This window comes from Microcaecilia unicolor, chromosome 12 (genome assembly GCF_901765095.1).
Source record: "Microcaecilia unicolor chromosome 12, aMicUni1.1, whole genome shotgun sequence".
Taxonomy (NCBI): Eukaryota; Metazoa; Chordata; class Amphibia; order Gymnophiona; family Siphonopidae; genus Microcaecilia; species Microcaecilia unicolor.
Window position 1 is genome coordinate 18,767,586 of NC_044042.1, and position 22,909 is coordinate 18,790,494.

The following is a 22,909-nucleotide window of genomic DNA, read 5'->3' on the forward strand; positions in this document are numbered from 1 at the left end:
TGTTTTCCAGTGACTGAGCTACAGACCCAACAATATGGATCACCTTACCGCATACTTTTAAACGTGTGTATCAGCTGTTCTCCATCGACCGAGACTCCTGATGCAGGCCTAACGGCCGAAACACAATGGTTGTGTCGAGTCTTTTTTCATCAATAAACAAGTGTTTTTAAGATCAATCCATCCAGGCTTTGGTATTCCGTGGTCAAACATCCCACTTTCTCCTATACCCATTTCCAAAAGCTAACATATTCCAATTAATAATTTCAGAATAAAATACCTTGTCTCTATCTTTGTTGTCTGGGTATTTTATTTTTCTATTTGCTTTAGTACCAGAATCTCCTGTCTGCTTTTTTCAGTTTTTTTTCCTGTCTTTGCAAGATCTCCTGTCCATTTGACATTTCCTCTCTATCCATGTCCACTGTCCGTCGTTTCTCTGAGTCCATATCCATCCTGTCCGTGTCTTCTCTCTGTGTCTCTGTCCCTATCCTTTTCTCCATGTTCAGCATCTGCCTTCTCACTGAGAGGCTCTCAGTGTCTCTATCCTCCCCTGTATTCAGCATCTCCCCTCTGTGTTCCTACCTTGACCTATCCTGCATTTCCCCCTCTGTCCCTTAATCCTCCCCCTGTGATGAACATTGCCCCTGTGTTCCTTTCCCCTCACCAGTCTGTGCCCAGCATTGTCCCTGTCTGTCCCTGTCCCAGCATCTCTTCTCTGTCTCCCTGACACTCCCCTTTCTCTTCCTTTCCTCCTGCACCCACTACACTGGGGCCAATAACTCTCCCTTTGAATTCCAAACACCCCTTCATGGTCCAGTGTCTCTCCCCCTCTCTTTATCTTCCCCAGTCCAGTCACTCTCTCTCTCCCCCCCCTTCCTGCCACCAGCTGGTCCACATCTGTAACTCAACTCCCCTCCCCCCACCCAGCACCGCTCTTCACCTCTTCCTCTCTGTCCATTTTTCCCTCACCCCAGTGTGACTCCAACATCTCTCCATTTCCCACCCTCTCCACGGTCCAATGTTCTCTCGCACTTGCTTTGATCGCTGCAGTTAACGGCACCACAGTGATTACAGCAGTCTGCCTCAGGGCTCTGGCCTTCCCTACCACACATCCCGCCTCTGCAGAACAAGAGGTTGCATCAGAGGAGGAGGGGAGTCCGAGGCTCTGAGGCAGACTAGTGCCACTACCCGCAGCGATCAAAGGAGTGGAAGAGATGCCAGTCCTGAACTGAGAGTTGGGGGTGGGGGTGGGAGAGGAGAAATTGCTGCAAAGAGAGAAGGTCCTCTCAGATCCCCTGTTGCTGGTTGCTGTGGTGGGCTGCCGCCAGTTTTTGTTGCGCTTGCTGCTTCCCAAGTCTCTTATACTGAGTGCCAGTGGCGTAGCCATGGGTGGGCCTGGGCCCACCATATTTGGACTCTGGCCCATCCAAAATTGTGCACTCTTGCTATGGCTTGCAGAGGTCCTCAAACCCCGTCAGCTGAAGATTTCCTCCTCAGGCAGCCAGTGCTCTTTCTGCCTCGAGCTGAAACCAACACCAGCCCCTCTTCACATGCTTAGTTTTCATGCATGCACAGCCTGCTGGCCGTGGCATCAGCTCAAGGAAAGTGCTGCTGGCTTGTTTGGAAGAACAGGAGGAAATCTTCAGCTGGCGGGGTTTGTAGATCCCCTCCTGCTCAGGTATTTAATATTGTGAGCTAGCAGGTGGAGGGAGGGATGAAGAGCCGAGCACAGGGGGGCTAGGGACAGGGGGAGGGCATCAATTCCATGCCCACCCACCTTGGACTCAGGCCCACCCAAAATTGGCTGACTGGTTACGTCCCTGCCGGGTGCCTATGAGCAGACTCAGGGCTGGCACGAGGCCTTTAAACACAGACCCATGCTGCCCGTGTCCTGTGCCCCTCTGTCACTGGAGTTCCTGGGAGGAAGGGGGATACATGCCAGTGCTTAAGCATGGGTCTGTGTGTAAAGACTCTGCAACAGCGCTGAGCCTGCTTTCAACTTTGGCCTAGGTCTGGAAAAAGATAAGAGCAGCGGCAGGATCAGGGAAGAAGGGGAGCGATGCTGGACAGAGAACAGGAGGGTAAGGAAGGGGAAAGGAGATGATGCTCCCCCACCCCCACCCAATACATCTGCCCTAGGTAAATGCCTAGGCCATCTAGTGGCAGAGTTGATGACTATTTAGCATTTTAATTGAATTGTTGAAGGGTGATCATGATTGTAGAGTTTAATTATCAAAATCTTGGTCAGAGGTCTGAAAATTAAATGGGGGTTGGGAGGATCCTAAAGCTGAAGATTCACCTAGGGCAGTGATGGGCAACCTTTTGAGCTTGGTGTGTCAAAATTCGCCAAAAAACCGAGCATAACTCGGGTGGTGTGTCACTTCGAGAAAAATCACTGCTACTAGGACCGCCCCCGGGCCCCCCCTACCCAAGATCGCTGCCCACCCAAGGTCGCTGGGCCCCCCTCCACCCGCTACCGGGCCCAGAACTAACCTTAAAGCCTCCTTTCACGTCGCAGCAAGCAGCAGCAGGGCAGACCTCTCCTCCTTCCTTCTGTGCTCCGCCCTCACGAACGTTACGTCAGGCGAGGGCGGGACACGGAAGGAAGGAGTGGCCTGCCCTGCTGCTGCTTGCTGCGACGTGAAAGGAGGCTTTAAGGTTAGTTTCCGGGAGCAAGGAGGGAGGGCGGACCACACTGCGGCGGCGCCGCGTGTCATCAAAAATGGCTACGAGTGTCAGTGCTGACACGCGTGTCATAGGTTCGCCATCAGGGACCTAGGGCAACTGTTCACCTTTTTTTGGTTCCTGCACCCCTATAATTGATCAATGAAACCCTGGCACCCCCTTCCTAAACCACATGTCAACTAGTGAACAACTGACAGCTACACATGTCACTAACTGGGGCTAACAATAGTAGTAACACAATTCCACTCCCAATAACTTGCCCCCTCCCCCCGATTTCAAGACCCCCTTTCACCTGTTCCTGCACCCTTTGGGGGGGGGGGGGGTGTGGGCATTACTGGTTATGAACCTCTGGCCTAGGAGCCTACTTTTCCACCGGCAGCTTCTACCTTCCACTCCAGCTGAATGGGGGAGCCAAGTTCAGACAAATGCAGGCCGGTGACAGCACAGGACCACTGAGGGATTCAGGCTGCAGAAACAACCAAGCAGCTCATCTTACAAGGTGACTCGAGTTTCATTTTCAGCAAGCTCTGAGATTTTTTTGTAGGGCTTTTTTTTTTTTTTTCTTTCCTGGCTGTTTTTCAGAATTGCAGCATTCTTATAAAGGTCTCTGGACGGGTTTCATCAGGGAGCTATTTATTGGTCTCAAATATAGGCGTCAGTCACCCAGACCAGTGCCACTGGGCTATGGGGAGCGCAGCCAGCCGTGGAGTGGCGAAGCGGGCAGGCAGCTGCCACCCTGCAGATCGGGTTTCACAAGCCCCGCCCTGCCACAAACAGCCCATCCTGTGCCCAACCCCCAGTGCTATAAGAGGCTGGACTGCCTCCCTCTTGCTTCAGCATTACGGGAGCTGCGGATCGACTTCTTCTCAGGGGAAAGTGGCAGAAGGTAGGAAGCGACTTGTTTACTAGCACCAGTGTCACTATTTCGTTGCTTTTCGGTCCTGCAGATGGATCGCCCCTCCCCCTCCCCTAGCTGAGTGCAGACTGCGAGGCAGCCTGTGCCCCCCTCCCCCTCATCTCAGAAGCTGGGGGTGAGGGAAGGAACAGAATCACGGTAGCAAGGGCAACTCCTTCCTCTCCCCCCCCCCCTCTGTCACTGCAGCAGGGACCGACCCCCCCATCTCACATTAGAGACGCTGCAGAGCAGTTTCCATCTGGCCTGTTCCCGGAAGAAAAGCAAGCATCTTAGAGAGACGTTTTCCATCTCTGCTCTGAGGACCTGGAACATCTGGAGGATCCGCTGGCACTGAACATCTGGACAGGAATTCTTTCACACCGAGCCACGAGCAATGGCTACGTTCCTTCCCACAGTCCTGTCTAGTGCCCGGTCCCTTCCACGCAGTTAATTAAAGGCTCCTTCTCGGGATAGTGTCAGCTCTGGGGAGGGGAACCCTTGGTCTGTCCCAGTGTGGCAATACTTAGGAGGAAGGCGTAAGGTGAGCAGAAAGAAACGAACGGCACCTCCGAGACTGGATGTAGGGACGGGGATCCTGCATGGAGGAACTAGACTCGGAAGCCTGGGCTTACTTTCTCACCCTGCACGATCTCTCTTTGCCCAGAATTGGATTGGATTGGAGTTTTGTGAGATTGAATTGTACCCACTTCAGGCGCTGTGGCTCGGAAATGGTTGGGCAGTGCCGGCACTGCAGTAAGGGGAAACATTGGTTTAACTTTCCGGGTTTGAGGGCAGAAGGCTGTGATGTACGAGGAAGTCCTCCGGGTTTAGCAGGTGAAGGCTAGAAGGAATGCGGGGCGGAGAAGGGCCGGACACTGCTACGGCTGCTTCCTCAAGTCTTTCCTTTGTTGAGAATTGTTGTTTTGGTTCTTCTGGGGGTCGGAGCGGGGAGGGTGGGCCTGCCTGGTACTTCCTTGGGAGGGTGCAGCAGCCACCACCCATGGGGGTCCTTAGTCCTGCACTCTGACAGTGGCTCACTGAAGAGCTGTCATGGAGAGGTCTTAGTAAACATTCCCCTCCCCCACACCCCAGTCATCAGGGATAGCCTGGGCTGTCTGATGCCAGGAGAGGGTTTGAAAAGGGGCCCAGGCATCTCTGAGATTTCAGCAGGGGTATATATAGTGTCTTTCTCTCTCTTTTTTTTAATGGGAAGTTTTGAAAGCCAAGCTCCAATGTTGTATCCTCAGTGGCAGAGTGTGAACCCCAGCTCTCCCCCACCAGGTTCTCAGTCTTAGCTTAGGAGGCCAAGAAAGGGCTCTCTTCAACTGGTAGCCAATATGTGGCTAGGTGTAGCCACACCACCAGGGATCTCTGCCTCTGTCATAGATTATAAGCTCTCAGGGGCAGGGAGTGCATGGTCTTGTGAATTTACATGACTTCCTTATTATCCACATCATTACACAGCTCTCTACTGTCATATCATCAATAGAAAACTTTAAAAAAAAAACCCAGGGTCCAGTAATCCAGTACCTCTCTGGACTACCCCCAGGATATGCTTAAAGGCAGCCTCTCTGCCCCTTTAGAAAGAACCGAGCCTGGCTGTCGGTCTCGTCTTCCTTTTTCACTCAAGCTGCTCCTTCCTCTGTTTTGGAGGGCTGCCCTAGTGCTGAGATTGTTTTCTTGAACTTCGTAGTAAATGATCTCTCTTCCTCCTCTGGAAAGCCCTGCGGGTTTGCCAGAGATTACATCAGTAAGTACCCACCCCGGATTCCTCCTTGTCACAACCCCTCCTCATGCAGCCTGGAACACTATTTTCCAGGAAGCAGGGTTTTTTTTTTTCCTTTTGGCTGTAAGATGTTTTCCAAGAAGTTACAGGACGTTTTGTGATTAGAATCTGTGCTCCCTGGAAGAGACCAGCCCAAAAGCCTGTCTTGAAAGGGCCCCACTTACATAAAAACGTAGCATATGAACATAAGAATAGCCATACTGGATCAGACCGATGATCCATCTAGCCCTGTATCCTGCTTCCCCATGTCCATCTCAATAACAGACTATAGACTTTTCCTCCAGGAACTTGTCCAAACCTTTTTTGAACCCAGATACACTAACTGCTGTTACCATACCCTCCGGCAACAATTCCAGAGCTTAACTAGCCTTTGAGTGAAAAAATGTTTCCTTCTATTTGTTTTAAAAGTATTTCCATGCAATTTCATTGAGTGTCCCCTGGTCTTTGTACTTTTTGAATGAGTGAAAAATCAATTTACCCAGTGGTGTTCCTAGGGTGGCTGACACCAGGGCGGATCGCCGATGCGCCCCCCCCCCCCCGGTGAAATGACAGACACCCCCCGGGTGCATCTTTACCTGCTGGGGGGGTGCTGTGCATCTGTCAGCAATGCTCGTTCCCTGCTCCCTCTGCCCCGGAACGGGTTACTTCCTGTTCCGGGGCAGAGGGAGCAGGGAACGAGCGTTGCCGACACACGCGTGGCACCCCCCTCAGCGGCGAAACGACGGACACGACCTCCCCCCCCCCGGCAAAACGACCCCCCGGGTGCATCTTTACCTGCTGGGGGGGGGGGGGGTGCCGCGCGCCTGTCGGCTTCGCTCGTTCCCTGCTCCCTCTGCCCCGGAACAGGAAGTAACCCGTTCCGGGGCAGAAGGAGCAGGGAACGAGCATTGCCAACAGATGCGCGGCACCCCCCTCCAGTGGCATGCGCCCGGGGCGGACCGCCCCCACCACCTTCCCCCCTGGTACGCCACTGAATTTACCTCTACCTGCTGCACACCGCTCAGGATTTTATAGATCTCAATCATATCCCCCCCACAACGATTTCTTTTCCAAACTGAAGAGCCCTAATCTCCCTCAGATGGGCTCTATCATTTTGGTCGCTCTTCTTTGAACCTTTTCTAATTCCGCTGTATCTTTTTTGAGATACGGTGACCAGAACCGAACACAGTACTTAAGATGACATTATAACATTTTGGTCTTATTTTGCATCCCTCTCATAACAATTCCTAACATCCTGTTTGCCCGCTGCCACCACACACTGGGCAGAAAACTTCAGCGTATTGTCTACAGTGACACCCAGATATTTTTCTTGAGTGCTGACTCCTAAGGTGGTCCCTAGAATAAGGTAACTATGATTTGGGTTATTCCTCCCAATGTGCATCGCTTTGAATTTGTCTATATTAAATTTCATCTGTCATTTGGACGTCTAATTTTCCTGCAGTCTTTCACAATCCGCATTCGTTTTGACAACTTTGAATAGTTCTGTGTCATCTGCAAATTTTATTTTATTTTGTTGCATTTGGATCCCACATTTTCCCACCTCTTTGCAGGCTCAATGTGGCTCACAATACATCATTGAATAGTGGAGAAGTATAGGGAAAACATTTAGTATAGCATGCTGTCACCTCGCTCGTCATTCTGATTCCCAGATCATTTATAGATATGTTAAATAGCACCAGTCCCAGTACAGATCCCTGTGGCACTCCACTATTCACCCTCCTCCACTGAGAAAAATGGCCCACTGTACTCTCTGTTTTCTGTCAACCATGGGCTGGGCTCCTTACCTTACCTTAGACCTTGAACTCAGGCTCTTGCAAAATTTCTGTGTGGAAATGTTGTCACTGCAGGAGGTGGGTTTGGGCTCCGGTCAAGGGATTGGCTTCTTTAAATCAAAACGCTAATTCCCTGCTTGACTCCACTGGGCAGGTGATCTCAAGGGATGATGGGCTTTGGGGCAAGAATATTTAAGCAGCTGTCTCCAAGGATCAGGACTTTCCTGCTCCTCAAAGGTGGCTTACCTACCCACTTGTGCAGCTTTTGTCCTGGGCCTGGTTTATGTGCCAATGGGAAGGGTGGGGGAGGGAGTGGCTAGGGTTGTCCCAAAGCTACAGGGGGTTGTGACTCATGGGGCATGAGTCCTAACCATAAGCAAAGTACAAGATTACTGGGCATAGCGGCCCGTGCCTGCTCCAAGACTCTTGCTGTCAAGGCAGATCTATGAGATAGGAGATCGGCGAAGAAGGAACTGTGATGGACTTGCTACTTAGCTGGCAAAGCGAGTATTCGGTGGTGGTGAGGGGGGAGGGTTCTTTGTCATAATATTTTAAGTGTAGCTCGGGTTGTTACTGTTCAAATTCTACAATTGCTAATAAACAAAGCTGTGGCCTACTGTTTACTGCCAATTGGTGGGTTGTGAATTATGTGACACAGTGCTGAAGGTTAAAAAGTATGAACGGGGGAGGATTCATGTTAACATAAGGTGTGTAACAGTAAGGAAAGGGGAAGGGAGGTTAAGTAAGTGGTAGGTAAGTCAGGCCCAGCTCCCATGGTTAAGGGGAAGTTAGCTTAGGAGGGGGTGAGTGGGCAGGAGAGATTGCTTGCTTGCTTTTCATGACCAGCTCCTGGTCAGACTTCTTGGAAAAGAACAGAGAGAGTTGTAAACTGTGCAGTCTGTGTTTACTGGGAATCCCTTGTCCGCTCAGGATGGGCTGTCTGGAAATAAATCTTCTGACTCACAAGTTTCTGAGACTGCACAAACCCTGGAAAAGCTCCAGAGCTGTCAAGTCCTCTGGGGCTGGAAGGGATATGCTTGGGCATGTTTAGGATAGGACCTGCGTTCCCTCCTAGTGTGACTAAGCTGTGACTGTCTGGGCTACCCAGTCAGGTGACTCACGTCACCCTGGTGGGATGTGCAATTGTAGACTCTGCCCAGCTGTGACAGCGCTAGAGCAGAACATGCCCGGACTATGTATTTTTGCATCCCCGGCACTAGAGCAGACGTACACATATTCCGGTGAAAGCATCTCTCTGCTCTGCCACTAGCCTTCAGTTTAACAGTTTCAAAACACATGCTTTCAAAGAGAAATGGACCTTTATGCTTTGCCTCTTTTTTATTTATTTATTAGGATTTATTTACCGCCTTTTCGAAGGAATTCACTCAAGGCGGTGTACAGGAAGAATAAGATCAAACATGAGCAGTAAAAATATTCGAACGACAATACAAAGTATCAGTTACAAATTTGTGCAGATTAATTTAGATTAATATCACTATGACAGCCCACTCTTTCAATCACAGGACAGAGTTCAAGGCAAGTTGCATTCAGGTACACTGAGCATTTTCCTGTCCCAATCTGAGGCAGTGGAGAGTTAAGGAGGGACGTATAAATGGAGCCTGATGTTAGGCCTTTATTTATTTATTTATTTTATTAGATTTGTATCCCGCGCTTTCCCACTCATGGCAGGCTCAATGCGGCTTACATGGGGCAATGGAGGGTTAAGTGACTTGCCCAGAGTCACAAGGAGCTGCCTGTGCCTGAAGTGGGAATCGAACTCAGTTCCTCAGGACCAAAGTCCACCACCCTAACCACTAGGCCACTCCTCTACTGTTGCTACTATTTGAGATTCTACATGGAATGTTGCTATTCCACTAGATGTCGGCCCTTGCAGATCACCAATGTGGCCGCGCAGGCTTCTGCTTCTGTGAGTCTGACGTCCTGCACGTATGTGCAGGACGTCAGACTCACAGAAACAGAAGCCTGCGCAGCCTTCTACATGGAATGTTGCTAGTGGAATAGCAACATTCCATGTAGAATCTCCAATAGTAGCAACATTCCATGTAGAATCTCCAATAGTATCTATTTTATTTTTGTTACATTTGTACCCTGCGCTTTCCCACTCATGGCAGGCTCAATGCGGCTTACATGGGGCAATGGAGGGTTAAGTGACTTGCCCAGGGTCACAAGGAGCTGCCTGTGCCTGAAGTGGGAATCGAACTCAGTTCCTCAGTTCCCCAGGACCAGAGTCCACCACCTTAACCACTAGGCCACTCCTCCTCTTATGTCTAACTTTGCGTGCGACACGCCTGCTGCTGCGAATCTAATGGCAGTTGAGTGTGTAAGTATTTCTGGGAACGCCCCTTTCTTTCCCAGGCCACACCCCTTTTTGAGTTGAGCACTATAAAATGTAGGTGTGTATTTTATAGAATGGGGGGGGGGGGGGGCAGGACAGGTCCATTGTAAACCCACATGAGTGACAGTTTACACCAATTATTGATTAATAGCTCAATAACTAATTAGTTTGCATATGCCGGGATGGCCCAAAGCAAGATGCTACCTGAGGCAGGGCTGAGATGCTGCCACTCCTCCCCCACCCCGTGCCAAGTTTACCTTCTCCGTGTTCCAAAAGTCGGGGTTGGCAGCAATTCCGATACGCTGCCCTGTCACCAGCACCGGCCTCTTCTCTGCTGTAGCTGCCTCTGATGAAACAGGAAGTTACATCAGAGAGGTGGCCGCAGTAAAGAGAAGAGGCGGGTGCTGGCGACAGGGCAGCGTATCGGAATTGCTGCCGCCTCCGACTTTTGGAACATGAAGAAAGACGGTAAATCTAGGGGGATGGGGTGCAAGAAGGTAGAGGGAGATACTGCTCCCCGAAGTGTGACACCTGAGACTCCCGCCTCAGGTGGTCTAATGGTCGGGCCACGGCTGTGCACATGGATCTGAGATCCGCACCCAAATTTGGACAACCTATTTAGAATCCCAGGGTAGGTGATTTACCCGAGGTGACCAGGAGCTGTAGTGGCATTTGAACTGGGCTTCTCTGGTTTTCATCCTGGCTGCTGCTTTCTCAGATTAGGCTAGTCTTCCTGTGGGAGGGATCGGGGCGGATGACATAGCACAGTGTTTCCCAAGACCAGTCCTGGAGTTCCCCTTGCCAGTCAGTTTTTCAGGATTAGGTACCGCATACAGTTCAAGCTTCTACTAACCTACAAATGCACTCGATCTGCAGCCCCTCCCTACCTCTCTACCCTCATCTCCCCCTACATTCCTACCCGTAACCTCCGCTCTCAAGACAAATCCCTCCTTTCAGTACCCTTCTCCACCACCACCAACTCCAGGCTCCGCCCTTTCTGCCTCGCCTCACCCCATGCTTGGAATAAACTCCCTGAGCCCATACGCCAGGCCCCCTCCCTGTCCATGCTCAAAGCCCACCTCTTCAATGTTGCCTTCGGCACCTAACCACTTTACCTCTATTCAGGAAATCTACTGCCCCAACTTGACATTTCGTCCTTTAGATTGTAAGCTCCTTCGAGCAGGGACTGTCCTTCTTTGTTAAACTGTACAGCGCTGCGTAACCCTAGTAGCGCTCTAGAAATGTTAAGTAGTAGTAGTATATCCACAATGAATATGCATGAACTTGATTTGCACACACTGCCTCCGTTATATGCAAATCTCTTTAATGCATATTCGCTGTGGATATCCTGAAAACCCGAGTGGCAAGGGGGACTCCAGGAATGGAAACACTGACGTGTGTGGTGTTCTCTGATCTGAACTCCTTTTCAGTAGCTAAAAGCAGGTACTCTATGGAACCCACACAGTCTTCTGGCTGCATTTGAGTTTGACCATTTTACATTGGATAAATGTTTCTGAAAATTGCTCTCCCCGAGATTACTCTTACTCTTATGGGGGTGGGGCAGTTATGTGCATAAATGTTTAGAATACTTGTGCACATATTGCCAATATTCTGCCTTACTGTTAATTACATGTGTATTTTACATAGTGTGTAGTTTGGGAGGAGCATGGGTGGAACCAGTGGCGTTCCTAGGGTGGCTGACACCCAGGGCGGATCGCCGATGCGCCCCCCCCCCCGGCGAAACAACACCCCCCCCAGGTGCATTTTTACCTGCTGGGGGGGTGCCGTGCACTTGTCGGCTTCGTTCGTTCCATGCTCCCTCTGCCCCGGAACAGGAAGTAACCTGTTCCGGGGTGAGCAGCGCCGACAGGCGCGTGGCACCCCCCCAGCGGCGTGCACCTGGGATGGACCGCCCCCACCGCCCCTCCCCCTAGGAACGCCACTGGGTGGAACCAGTGTTGTGTGCATAATTTCCAGAATACTGTAAGTTATGTGGATATCAGGAGAACTTAGGTGCACACACGTATGTTCTATGACTGGCACAAGGGCTCATGTCTTAATTATAGACACATAGTTTTGCTGTTACTTTATATATTTTTTCTGTTTGTTTATTTGGTTTACATTAATTGTCTATTTAATTGTACAATAATTCCTCGGTTTTCGTTGACTTCAGTTATCGTCGGTTTCGGTTTTCGTTGATTTGTTCCGCGAAACATTTGTCTCGGATTTCGTCGGCGTGCCCATGTGACCTCGCTGCTAATTTTGCGAAAACAAAGGGCGACCCACGCGTTCTCCTGCTCAGTGATTCATATGGAAATAATTGCCTCGGTTTTCGTCGGTTTCGGATTTCGCCGATTGTTTTCGGACAGATTATCGACGAAAACCGAGGTATCACTGTATTTTGATTAGACATGTAAATTCAGAAATAAACACATAAATAAAGCAGGCTGCTACCAGATGCCCTATGGCCACCAAGTTATAGAATTACCTCCGATGTATCAGAGAAGCACAAGTCAGTCATTCCTGACTGGCCAGTTCAGGGTCCTCTGGTGCATAATGCCCTCCTACGTGGCTGAAGGAAGTTATGAATCAGCTCAGTGGTGGCCCTACCGTTAGGCCAGCTGAGGCGGGGGCCACAGGCATCACTCTCCAGGGAGCGGCACTCACCCCTTCCCAGGTTTATCTTATTTTCTTTCTTTTCCAAAAGGCAGCAGCGGCAGTGATTCCCATAGGCTGCCCTGCCATCAGCACCGGCCTCTTCTCCATACTGTGGCCCGCCTCTTGACATAACTTCCTGTTTCCTCCGAGGCGGGACATAGTAGGGTAAAGAGACCGGTGCCAGCACTGCGGCAGGGCAGCTTATGGGAATCGCTGCCTCTGCTGCCTTTTGGAAAAGAATAAAATAAGATAAACGCAGGGAAGAGAGTTGAGGAGGGAAAGGAGGAAATACCAGACCGGGTGGCAGCTTGGACGGCATCTCATCTCTGCATTGGGTCTCCCCTGAACCAGTTACTAAGGTCTGACCTGTGGAAATGTCTAAATACCTGGAGAGAATTCCTTGTACCATCTCTCCTGGTGCAATAAAAGCTTATTTGAGCTTTAGAAATGTAATACTGTGCCTAATGTTTTCCACACCTCTGATTTCCACAGCCTAAAACTGAGTTCAAAATAACCAGATGTGAAGTACCCTGATTATGTTGCTCTACGCTAATCCAGTAAGCAAAAGATAAACGCTATGGTACAGCAGCACCACCTTGTGGAGATGTTGGAATACTGCAAAGAATTTCCCAGTTCCTGTCTGCAGAGACTCTATAGATTATTGACCATGAGATGTGTTAATGAGTGTGAACACGTTCCTTTAAGACTGATGCACAGAATGAGACAGGATATCATAACTTAAAAAAGACTACAGGGCTTTTTTTTTTAGCATCGATATGTAAGGGGAGTTTAGGTACATGGAGAAAGGGGGCTGTTTTTAGAATCTTTCAAACCAAAGGCAGAGCTCAGTGTTCCTGCCTCAATCTAAAGGTTCCTATTTCCTTTAAGACAGCAAATCTTTTTCCTTTTTGAACATTCATTAGGCATATAGATAGCTGGGTGGCTAGTGGACGTGAGGATCGCCTGGTGACTTGCCTGCCTGGTGTGAAGGTGGCGGACCTCACGCGTCACCTAGGTAGGATTTTAGATAGTGCTGGGGAGGAGCCGGCTGTCTTGGTACATGTGGGTACCAGTGTCATAGGAAAATGTGGGAGAGAGGTTCTGGAAGACAAATTTAGGCTCTTAGGTAGAAAGCTCAAATCCAGAACCTCTAGGGTAGCATTTTCTGAAATGCTACCCATTCCACGCGCAGGGCCCAAGAGACAGGCAGAGCTCCGGAGTCTCAATGCGTGGATGAGACGATGGTGCAGGGAGGAGGGTTTTAGATTTTTTAGGAACTCGGCAACATTCTGGGGAAGGGGGAGCCTATTCCAAAAGGATGGGCTCCACCTTAACCAGGGTGGGACCAGGCTGCTGGCATCGGTATTTAAAAAGGAGATAGAGCAACTTTTAAACTAGAAATGGGGGGAAGGCCGACAGTCGCTCAAAAGCACATGGTTCGGGATAAGGTATCTTTCTAAGATATCACCAAAACAGGGAAGATAGGGTATCCTGATAGTGAGGTTGCAAAAGAGACCGTAGTAGATCAGGAAACATTGTTCTATAACTACGCGTACAATTTTTGGAACGTCCCTGACGCGCACATGCCCCTCCCATGTGAGATGGGAGTTAGGTGCCCTGCTGTATAGAGTAGTGCACAGCCAGATGTGCATGCAAATTCTAATGGGTGCCAATTAGCTTCAGTAATTGGTTGTTAGCACCTAATTATTGATGGTTCTGAGCTGGTTATTGAATTCATTTGTGCACGCTTCTCAGGAGCACGCTCAAATCTGGGCGCCATATCTAGAATCTGAGGGTGGTATGTGATTTAGGTGCACTGTTTATGCATTACGTGAATTACTTATTGGTGTCAATCCATCTTTATAAACAGTGCTAGTTTATAAACTGTGTTTACTATTAGGCATCAGCTTAAAGACTCACCTTTTACCTGCATTGTCTGCTTTCAGTCTCTCTGATCACAAGTGTTGGGGGGGGGGGGGGGGGAGGTTCCTCACCTCCTGTGTATCAGAGCCATGGATAGAGCATGTGTATAATCCTACCAGGTGTTCAATCCACAGCGTAGACAGTTTGGGGTGGGCAAAGGGGGTGGGTAGTGCCAATTCCATAGCCAGGAATTTTCGACAGAGGAGGCGTCTGCATTTCCCTCTCTTCTCCCTCCCACCGTATCTCTCCCCTTCTTGGCCCCATAAAAATCTAACAATTCCCCCCCCCCCCCCCCCTACCGTAAAATCAGTTCCAGTCTTCGTACAGGCAGTGACACTCATAGGCTCCCTGTGGCCTGCACCGGGGCTTTCTCTCTGAACCATCCCACCCTTCAGAAAACAGGAAGTTGCATCAGAAGGGGCGGGACGGTTCAGAGAGAAAGCCCCGGTGCAGGTCGCAGGCAGCCTATGAGTGCCGCTGCTGTTGGTGCTACCCGGGCAAAGACTGGAAATGATTTTAAGGCATGGGGAGGGGGAGGGAGGGAATTGCAGGTCTTTGTGTGGCCGGGCCAGGAAAGGAAGAGAGAAATTGGTGGGAGAGAGAAGGGAGGGGGTGCGTACGCAACACATGTACCTTGAGCAGCGCCCCCTAACTGTTGGAGGTGCTAACACTATGCTCACTGTTGATATGATATCTTTACTCTTTGCTCTCCAAGTATGTAGGTAATGTGCATATGGTCCACAACTATTCCGTTCTTCCACTTTGTTCTCTCTCTCTTCCAGAAAGTGTTATCATGGGTTCATCGAGGAACAACATCCTCCATGCCACGGTCAGCGAAAAGGTCTGTCGAAATCTCTTTGGACCTGTAGATCATGAGCAGCTGAAACATGACTGCCAGGAGCTTCTTCAGAGCTTCCACGAGGAGGCAAAGCAGAAGTGGAACTTTGACTTTGTCAATGAGATGCCACTGGAAGGAGCCTACAAATGGGAGAGAGTCGTGGCACAGGTGGACGTGCCAGCAGTGTGCCATCGGTTGCCTCTTCTCCACGGGTGTCCTACCCAGACTTGCCCGGAAGAGAATGAGAGACAGAACAATCCCAGCTCTTCCGCATCAGCTGCCATCAGACAGGTTTGCGGTTCTCCTTTGTCAGAAGAGCCATCTCAGGCTGCCATCTCCCAGGGTTCTTCGCTTCCGGCAGTGAAGTCCCCAAGACGAGCGAAACGAAAGCAGACTGTTATCACAGGTAACGTGAAATGACGCTCAGCTTTATTTTACTTCTAGCGCAGAGGTGGGCAAATTATGGCCTCCAGGGCAAAAGCAGATCCAAGGCCCTTTCTTCTGGCCTAGGGTGCTTCGTCCTCAGCTGTTCTTAGGAAGAGCTGATCTCACTTTTTTTTATATTGAATCAAAATGGAATATGGGCCTGCATGGATTAAAAAAATATATATGATATGATTAGCAGGGCCAACTAATGACAGGCCAGCAGGAAAAAAGTGTGAGAAACAGTCGCTCAGGAGGAGAGGATATCATTTCACTGTTTCTTACTTCACCCCCCTCCCATTCCACCATTCCCCCCCTCCCCGCATGCCAGTGAAAAGCGTGAGCTACATGCCTGCTTCCATCACCACAACTGATGGGGCCATGGCCTAAAAATATCAGTGGCCCTATGATATTCAGAGCTATTTAACCAGCCAGGACTGGCTCCTGGCTGGTTAAATAGCATTTAAGTACCTAACCATGGATCTATGGCTATTCATTAGGAGATAACCGGTTATCTCCTACTGAATATCCCGGTTAGCTGGCTTTATCTTATGACATAGCCAGTTAGGTGCTGCTCTTCATTGCCAAATCGGCTATACTAAGCAGTCAAAATAGGCCGCTTAAATACTACTATTACTATAAATCACTTCTATAGCGCTACCAGTCGTACGCAGCGCTTTACAATTGAACATGAAGAAGACAGTCCCTGCTCAAAAGAGCTTACAATCTAAATCAGGACAAACAGACAGGACCAAAAAGGATAAGGGAAGGACAGACAGAAGTACACATAAGGATAAGATAAAAGTTACAAGTCAGGAGTCGAAAGCAGCATGAAACAGGCAGGCCTTTAGCCCGGATTTGAAGGCTGCGAGGGATGGAGCTAGACGTAATGGCTCAGGAAGCCTATTCCAGGCGTAAGGTGCGGCGAGATAGAAGGAGCGGAGTCTGGAGTTAGCGATGGAGGAGAAGGGTGCAATTAAATAGCAGGCCTGTCTTTGACTGTTAAAAAAGTTAACTGGTTAGCAGGGCTGCCAAGAGGGAGGGCAAAATTCCCCGGGCCCAGACCTCCAAGGGGGGCCCGGCGCCGGGATCTCTTCTTCTGCACCTGATGGGACCCGGGTGATCGCGTCCTGACAGGAGCAGAAGAGAGAGAAAATTCTGGCACCAGGGCCCCCCTTGGAGGCTGGGGAGGACCCGGTGGAGCAGACACAGCAGGTTGGTGGGGGTCCCTCCCAGGCCCCGCCAGCAGACGAGATCTTCCTCCAGCGCTGCTCTTCTTCACGTGGGGCAGGTACTAGAGGAAGACCTTTTCTGCTGGTGGGGGCCTTGGGAACCCCGCCAGCCAAGGTATTTGCAGGTGCAGGGGGCGACAGCGATGATCCTGGCAGCGATGGTGATGATCCTGGGGAGGGCGGCAACCCTGCCCCGGGCCCAGCGGCGGCCCTGTCCCGGGCCTGGCTCAGTCTCTCAGCGGCCCTGCTGGTTAGCGTTGAATATCGGCATAGCCAGTTAACTGTTTAGTGGCCAAAATGTAAACCTGGATGTTTAATGCCGGATGTCCGGATTTAACACCAAGGGTGGACAGCAAACCACCGCTGGCTGAATATCAGGCCCCGGGTCTTTAAGAGGTGACACTTCTGGGTTTTTTTTGTGTGCAATTCTACAGATGTGTGGTAGACGGTCTCTCAGAACCCCACAGGCAAGGGACAGCAACTTCCTAAAACCAAAGTGTTATCAGTAACAGGGCCAGCAGAAGCCAGAGCTCTGTAAGCTGTGTTTGTCTGTCACAACATGTAAATCATACCCTGGGCTTTTTCTCACCACTTCACAGAAGGGGCAGTGGATGTATGAAAAAGCCTCCCAGGGCAGGAAGCATAAAAAAGGAAGAAAAATCAGGAAAGCCTCGGATAAGCACAGATTTTCTTTAGATGTAAGAAAATGAGGGGTAAAAGTGGAAGAGATGAAGAAAAGTCCTAAGAACATAAGAGAGGCTGAACTGGATGAGTCCAAAGTCCAACATCCTGTCTCTTAACAGTGGCCAGTCCAGATCACTGTTCCCCTCTAATCTGAGCAGGAGTCCTCCACTCACAGTCCTGCCAGTGGGTGGCGCTGTTTCACAATCACATTTTCAATAGTGAGGGACAGGCAAGCTCTGCAGGACTCCGGGGAACCCGCCTGTCCCTAGTGACTGAAAACACAATATTGAAGTAGCACCTCCCGCTGGCAGCAATTGGAGGCAGTTGGAAGAACTCCCGCTCAGTTTAGGGAGGTCCAGATTACAGGTACACAGCCAGGGAGAAGCGGTGGAGTCTGGGGTTTAAGTACCAGAAGGGATTTAAATGCAGGAAAATTACAGTCTATCCGCTATAAACATTATTCAGTCTCTATACCCTGAAAAATAAAACAACCTACATCTATTTCTGTTCGACACTTTGGAGTTTCATTAAAAGCAGTGGCGTAGGAAGAGGGTGGGGTGGGGTGGGGCGGTCCGCCCTGGGTGCACGCCGCTGGGGGGGGGGGGTGTCGGCTCCGCTGGTTCACTGCTTTCTCTGCCCCGGAACAGGTTACTTCCTGTTCCGGGGCAGAGAGAGCAGGGAACCAGCGGAGCCGACGCAGCTCCCAGCGACGTGCATTCGGGGCGGAGCGGCCCTCCCGCCCGTCCTATTTGGTAAGAATGCGCTCCGGGGGTGTGTGTGCACGTGCTGAGAGGGGGTGGGCCATGCTGCACCCGGGGGGGGGGGGGGGGTGCGCAGCGGCGAACCGCCCCGGGTGTCAGCCGCCCTCGCTACGGCACTGATGAAAAGAAAATACCATGTTTTAAGAGTGCGTATTTTTTTTGTCTCCCCTACTTCTTTTAGACTTTTACCATTCAAAGAGGCGAAACGTCCAGCGATCCTCTAAAGACAGAAAGTGATGGTCTGAGAGAGGAACCACCCCTGCACCCTCTGTAGCTTGCCCGGAGCTTGTCTTCTACAGATCACTACAACCTGCAGAAACAACGTCCCGATGGTTTTATTTAAATCTCCAACTTTGTATAAGCTCTTTTACAAAACTCTGTACATATGGGGTATTCTTAATACTATATGTTTGATATCATTAATATATATCTGTATGTATCTAAGAAATCTTTTATTAAATGTAGTCTAATGTTGGAACTAAGAGGCTGATGATCAAAACTCCGGCGCTATTCTGAATAGCGCCATAACAAAATACTGCCGGAACAGCGCGGAACAACACCCTAATGCTCAAAGCTAATGAGATGCAAATATAGGCACGCTCGTAGCTTTGAGCATTAGGGAGTTCAGCAGGAGGATTGTGCTTGGCGAATTCGGCGGTAAAGCTCAGCTCCTGTACACGTGCGCCTGGTAAAACCCGAACGTGAAACACACATTGGCATCAGTGGCGTAGCCCAGGCCCATCCACTTTGGGTTCAGGCCCACCCAATAGCAGCACATCTCTAATGTGGCTGGCAGGGGATTCCCAAGCCCCACCATCCAAAAACTCCCAACTGTCCCTCTCCTGCATACCTTTTTAAATAGCAGATCTTTGCCTGCTACAAGCAGCGACTGATACATACTGTTCGCACCGGCCCTGCAGCCTTCCCTCTGATGTATTCCTGCTTATGCAGAGACAGGAAGTTGCATCAGAGGGAAGGCTGTGGGGCCAACATGAGCAGTGTGTATTAGTTGCTGCTCACTGCTGGTGAAAATCTGCTATTTAAAAGGTATGCGGGGGAGGAGGATGTTTGAGAGACCATATGGCATGCAGGCAAGAGAGAGAGAGAGACCAAATTACTTGTGGGTCAAGGCGGAGTTCTTCTGCCCACCCATCTTGGGCCCAGGCCCAACCAGAATTGGGTGTCTGGCTACGCCCCTGATTGGCATCTGTTTCCTGCAGCATAAATATAAGTGTTTCACATTTTTTTCTTAATGTTTAGATGGAAGTAATGGACGCCAATGTGCGCTATGGGTTTTTTTTTTTTTCAAACATGGCTTCTTTAAAATTAGACACAGGACTGGAACGCCAATGTGTGCGTCACGTTTGGGTCAGCTGTTTCTCACAACCAGCGCTTCCCAAAGCAATCAAGACTGGTAGATTTTGCAAAAAGAATCATGAGAGAAGCAAGAGAATCGTGGGAAATCCTCTCTTCCAACACCCTAACGCCTGCTCGGACCTGGCGTTACTTTTTTTACAGCTGTAAGGCGCTCTTTTCTGATCATTGGGCAGGAAATACAAAATGACTTCCTTTAAATGAGCTTGACTACGTTCGCGTGCTGTCTGCGCTAAGACCTGGCCTGCTCGTTAGTTTGCTGCGCTAGACCCCTCTGATCATTCTGCGCTGGTAATTACGGGCGCTAGTACAGCGCTAATATTCTCTAGTGCCTGCGTTTACTTTTGATCATCAGCCCCTGGGTGACATCGAAGTAGTCCTGGGACATTCATTTCCCCTCCTGCTGACGTCTCTCTGTGTGATCTCGGACATGTCACCTCATCTTCCCGGACCTCAGTGTATCCAGCTGTAATTGGACAATAACGAGAAACTACATCCTTCCTTCTTTCTTCCCCCTTCCAAAACCTGTCTGCAGTTGGAGCGCCAGGATAACAGCAGCCTTCAGAGGTGGCTCGCGTAGCGTTTTAAAGTATGGCACTCGGTTGTAATGTGTGTTGAGATCCGGTTGGGGCGAGAGGCACTAGAGAAATTCATACTCATTATTTTAGAATCAAACCCCAACCATCTGATGGTGTTATTATGGTCTTGGCCTCACACTGACCTTCTGACATCTCAAAACCTGGAACTTCTCCAAATCAATCTCGTTTGATCACGCTGGTCATTTCTCAGAGAAATTTGAACCTTGGCAGGGTTTGTGGGACTGCAGGGAGGGAGAAGTGCTTTCACATTTCTGATGATCTGTTATTTTTTGTTCTTAGCAGTTTTCCTTTCTCACCCCCATTGGGCTTTTGCAATTCCACAAACTCACCCCAGGTTATATAAACAGGCAAAGACATGTGTCTATTAAAAAAATCTTTCCTTATGGCTCCCATCAAGGACCCATCAGTTGTGGTCCCCGTTGGTTTAATAGTCGTGATGACAAGAGCGAAGGATTATATATCCCTGTGAAACTAGTTCCACTGCCGCTCTCTTGCTGGCCACTAAGTGGTGCTGTTGCCTTTTCCTTCCAATGAAGGATTGCAAGGATCCCTTCATGATGAAAAAAGGTGACATTATTTACCAAAACAAATCCCTACTTTTCTGCCCAGGTAATAGGAAACAGAGGAGCCATGAATAGCATTTAAAAGACCATGAGCAAAACCGCTTGCTGGAATAGAAACTGAAAGCCTATGACAGTGTTCCTTTGCCACACCGAAACCACTGAGTTAAAAGCTGCTACACTCCAATTTCTATCACAAAGCCTGTTGAGAGGACATTGATGTTCCCCTGACGGATAAGAACAAACATCAGTGCACCCTCCACGCTTTATCTGGAGGGAGGAGATGGTGAGACCTGTTTAGCACAGCCTGGGGGCATATGTCCCTAGAAGGTCCAGGTGTTGCTTTTCTTTCAAGGGAGGGGGTCTAGGTTAGGGCAATACCTTCTCAAGAGGCTTCCTTTTTAACATACCTCACTGGAACACTGCAAGCTACTGGTCCTTCAACAGGTCACCTCATTAATGCAGTGACTAGAATCCACATCGTTGAAATCCCAAAGCCCACTGGGATGTCTTTATCTATGGTGTATTGTCTGGTCTCCTACACACAGGGTGACTGATGATTCCAGGTCATCAGGGATAGATTGAGACTATCTCGGTCTTACCCTCCCTTGCAGTTTCTGGTTTGAAATCCAGGGCAGGGCTCAGCTTGTCCCTACGGATCTGAAGCTGTGCAGAAGCCCTCTGCCCACCATGTCTCATCTCCCTACCTCAGGGCTTCCCATCTCTGTCCTGTTGACCTTACAGCCAGCCAGGTTTTGGGGGATTTTCACAACAACTATTGCATATCCTGGGATCTCCCATATATGCTAATGTATCCTTGCATATTCATTATGGATATCCTGAAAACCTAGCTGGCTATGGAGTCATCAGTGCAGGTCTGGGACGCTCTGGCCTACCTCAGTATTTTAATCCATGTTACTGTACATAGAATAAAATCACAAATGATTACATTATGTGTTTCTATGTAGAACTAATATCATAGGACAGCGTCTCTTTTTTTTATGGAAGGACCATCCAAATATCTTGTAATCCTTGAGGCCGATATTGAGACCGTGGGAGATAGACCGCCTAACTCCTGCGGTCGCTGGCGAACCCAGACATTCAATGCCGGGGCCGTATTTGGCCACCAGCATTGAATTTCCGGCTGTTTTTTTTGGTCGCTGCAAACCTAGCCGGTGAAGCCGATATTCATAGGCTGACTGCTATTTACGTGGGCCTGTTTGGCCACTAAAAACCAGTCAGCCGATGAAAATTGGCGGTAACTGGCTATAGCCGCTGACCGGGCTAGTTGCTGACTGGGATATTCCGCGGGAGATAGCTGGTTATCTCCCGCTGAATTATCAGTGGACAGTCGGCTTGTTCCTGGCCTGGTTAAGTATCGGCCGGCTTGTCTTGTGCTCTTCTGTACCTACCTATTGGCATATGGTAAAGTTAAACAATCGTCTCGTATGTGACTTGTTTTGTCTGTTGTGCTAATATTTTCATGTGATAATTTTATTTGCAAGTGGTTAAACAGAGCTGGGGAACTCCTGAGAGGGTCGGGTTAGAGAGGGGCAGGTTTAGGAGTCTCGGAGTTGGAGACTGTGTGAAGAAGGCGGCAGGAGCATTAGTGGTTAATGCCCAGGTAGGTCTGTGCCTGGTTCAGCGTTTATTTAAGGTAATGCAGTGGAAAGCAAATGGGATGGAGCCCAGTTGAGGCTGACCAGATGGTTCTAGGGACACCGGTAAATTATATTTCAGATTGCGAATTTTTAAATGATTGATTGAATTTTGCATTTACTTTGTGACAAGACAAAGAAAGGCATTTAGTCCTCTAAGTGAGTAACACTCTATAGTTTGCCTAAAGCTCGGAGATGGGATGATGCGCACTAAACGCTAAACAATTGCTGTTATACAATACTAGCGTAAGTTCACATTTACACGCCTAACTTTAGGTGCGAGCATTTAAAGGTAGCCCAGTGGCTTGTATACATGCTCATGCCTAACTGTTGTCATGTGTATAACTGACTAATCTATAACCTGTGCGCATATGTGCGAGGCACGCCCATGACCTGCATGTGCCCCTCCCAGATCTGCCCCCCTCCTTGCAGTCCCGTGTTCTGGATTTTGAGTGCACAAATTTCAGAACCCCGACTAAGGGCAGTCAGGCATGTAACTGCAAATTAATGCCAATTAACACCAATTATAGCTTCTAATTGGTTGTTAAAGCCAATTATCATCAAATTATTAAATCACGTTACACACGTAACTGAAACTGTTCTACAGCTTGTGCCTGCAACTTTGCACGCCAACCCCCAATTCTATAAAAGTCACCAAAAATTGCGCGCATAAATTTGCGTGCATAATTTAATTGAATAATGAGCTAA

At 49.4% G+C, this 22,909-nt stretch overlaps 1 protein-coding gene and 1 long non-coding RNA gene across 2 annotated transcripts; both read left to right on the forward strand.

Annotated features, from left to right (window-relative positions):
* Positions 1-3,499: 3,499 nt before the first annotated feature.
* CDKN1A (cyclin dependent kinase inhibitor 1A) lies at positions 3,500-18,761 on the forward strand. The gene is made up of 3 exons (XM_030220503.1): positions 3,500-3,568; positions 14,855-15,316; positions 18,192-18,761. Exons 2-3 carry the CDS (start codon positions 14,866-14,868, stop codon positions 18,245-18,247), a joined length of 507 nt encoding a protein of 168 aa, XP_030076363.1. The 5' UTR covers positions 3,500-3,568; positions 14,855-14,865; the 3' UTR covers positions 18,248-18,761.
* LOC115481416 lies at positions 13,878-22,909 on the forward strand. Its single transcript, XR_003943960.1, has 3 exons — positions 13,878-13,889; positions 14,475-14,477; positions 21,920-22,909. It is a non-coding gene; the product is annotated as an uncharacterized LOC115481416 (long non-coding RNA).